General features: G+C 41.6%; 1 protein-coding gene across 1 annotated transcript; it reads right to left on the bottom strand.

The window, feature by feature from the left end:
* Positions 1–1,024: 1,024 nt before the first annotated feature.
* Positions 1,025–1,885, bottom strand: LOC146360475 (uncharacterized; the record flags this gene model as incomplete). Its single annotated transcript, XM_084922821.1, has 1 exon — positions 1,025–1,885. A coding segment is annotated over one exon (693 nt), but the record flags the coding sequence as incomplete, so codon positions are not given.
* Between the last annotated feature and the right edge of the window lie 293 nt (positions 1,886–2,178).

Genomic DNA, 2,178 nt, shown 5'->3' with positions numbered 1-2,178 from the left:
TTTTCACTGTGTTTTCTTTGCGTCTTTACAACAAGAGTGTAAAGTTAATAGCAGTAAATGTCAAGGCTTTCTGATTCTCAGTGAGATAGAGCGAGCTAGAGGAGCAGAGAGGAATGTGTTAAATGAGGGTTAACTACCACACTGATCCCAGAACAGACTGCATGTACAAATCAAGTTCTCTCCTTAGTTTGTTTTCATCCTCCTAGTCCTCGTCCTCATCTCCTTGTAACCCTGTTTTTTTTCCTTGGGATGAAAAAGCAAAAAGGGGCCCAAATCTACTCCTGCAGGAACAATCGGTCATTGTTTGTTTTTTAAACTGCTGAGATATGAAGCAATCCTCGCTTGTTTGTCTCTAGTTAGTCTGCAGTTTTTATGTTAACACAAATGCATGAGTATTTTACTGACTCACTAACCGACACTGGCACTTTCGGGGGTTTAGAGGCGGCGTATGTACACAGATTGAGGAGGATCTAAGTATGACGTGGATGACAGTGGAAATCGGGCGTGGCCCTCCTGTCAAAGTTCATTCCCACTTTGAGTTTTTGTTTCAGAGACGGTTCAGCCTGATGCAAATTCACTGCGAGAAGAAAAATACCCTATAAATCTATTAGCAGCTATAGTTTAGGTAGCAGAGCGTAAACTAACACGTCACTTGGAGATGTAAGCTGTCTGATTTGGTTCATTTTTGTTTTTTGTTTGAAACTGAGCAAACCTGGTCTTCTCCTGAGGACTGCTGCAGGTATCATGCGAGCATGTTAATTTAATAAAAAACCAACAACAAAAAAACCCAAAATAGAATGAAACTCATTTCAGGAGACAAATAAAACTGATAGAGGCAGGGGCAGACCCAAGACAGGCTGAGAGATTATATCTCCCGGCTGGCCTGGGAACGCCTTGGTGTTCATATTCATATTAATATTCTTATTCTTCTATGACAAAAAGTACAAGTGTTCATTTAAGGAAATAAACAGAGCAGTAAGAGATATTTTTAAATTTTTTATTTTTTTATTTTTGATTTGCCGCCAATTACATGTTTTTATTTGTAATTTTTGTAGTGCTCCCTACTATGTGAACCCCTCACCTGATGTTTTATGTTTATTAGTTTAGTTTAGATTCTAAACTATCAACCCCAACAATCGAATGATCTCCTTTAATAGCAAGCGCTTGGCAACGGTGGAAAGGAAAAACTCCCTTATAAAAAGGGAGAAACCTTTGACAGAACCAGGCTAAGAAAGGGGCAGCCATCTGTCGTGACTGGTTGGGGGGTGAGAGGCAGAGGAAAAGAAAAAAGAGAGCACATGTTAGCTATATGTTGCTCACATTGCCTAAAATGAACAACGTATGGTTTTCTGGACTGTTCATTTCCTTTCTTGGAGAAATGAACTCCGTTGCGCAAAAAAATGGAGTTGTCGAAAAACCTGATATGCGGATGCTCAATAATCACTCCATCGAAGCGGTCGACAGCCTTTCTAATGCTGGCATTCACAGTCTTCCTGTCCTTATTGATTTTGCCTGGATTTCCATATATCCACACTTGACGCTCGTTGATGGATGAATATGCAATTGTCATTGAGGGGAACTCTGTGTGCAATTGCATTAATTCCTTCTCAATGACAGAAGAAAGTTTATAAGCAGAAAAGAGTCCCAAATCATTGCCCCCAGCATGGATTACCAGTATGTCAGGTGGGCTCTGTGTGGATAGCTCCTTATAAAAACGAGGAAGGACTCCCCACCAGCGCATTCCTCCTTTGCCAAACCACTGGACTTTGGTATTAAGTCCGAAATTTTCTCCGAAAATCTCTTTTGCTTCACCCTCAGCTCGTCTGATGTAACTGGACCCAATGATCCACACATTTGTTTCTCTCTGGTCTTCTGGGCTCTCTTTCTATTTCGGTGTGTTTTCACAGGTGTTGGTATCACTCAAGGCCGTATCGTTTGTTTTCTGACGTGGGAGTCGGATAGTCCTGGACCAGGGACTTTTTTGGATGCTCTGTGTCACTACTGCTTGTTCTGGCCTCTTGTTGTCTTTCAGTGTGTTTTCAGAGGTTTTGGTATCACTCAAGGCCGTATCGTTTGTTTTCTGACCTGGGAGTCGGATAGTCCTGGACCAGGGACTTTTTTGGCTGCTCTGTGTCACTGCTGCTTGTTCTGGCCTCTTGTTGTATTTTGGAGTGTTTT

Source organism: Perissodus microlepis, unplaced genomic scaffold (assembly GCF_051167445.1).
Source record: "Perissodus microlepis isolate ML-2025 ecotype Zambia unplaced genomic scaffold, ASM5116744v1 scaffold_56, whole genome shotgun sequence".
Lineage (NCBI taxonomy): Eukaryota > Metazoa > Chordata > Actinopteri > Cichliformes > Cichlidae > Perissodus > Perissodus microlepis.
Note: the sequence above shows the minus strand (reverse complement) of the source record. Positions and strands in the feature narration are given on the sequence as shown.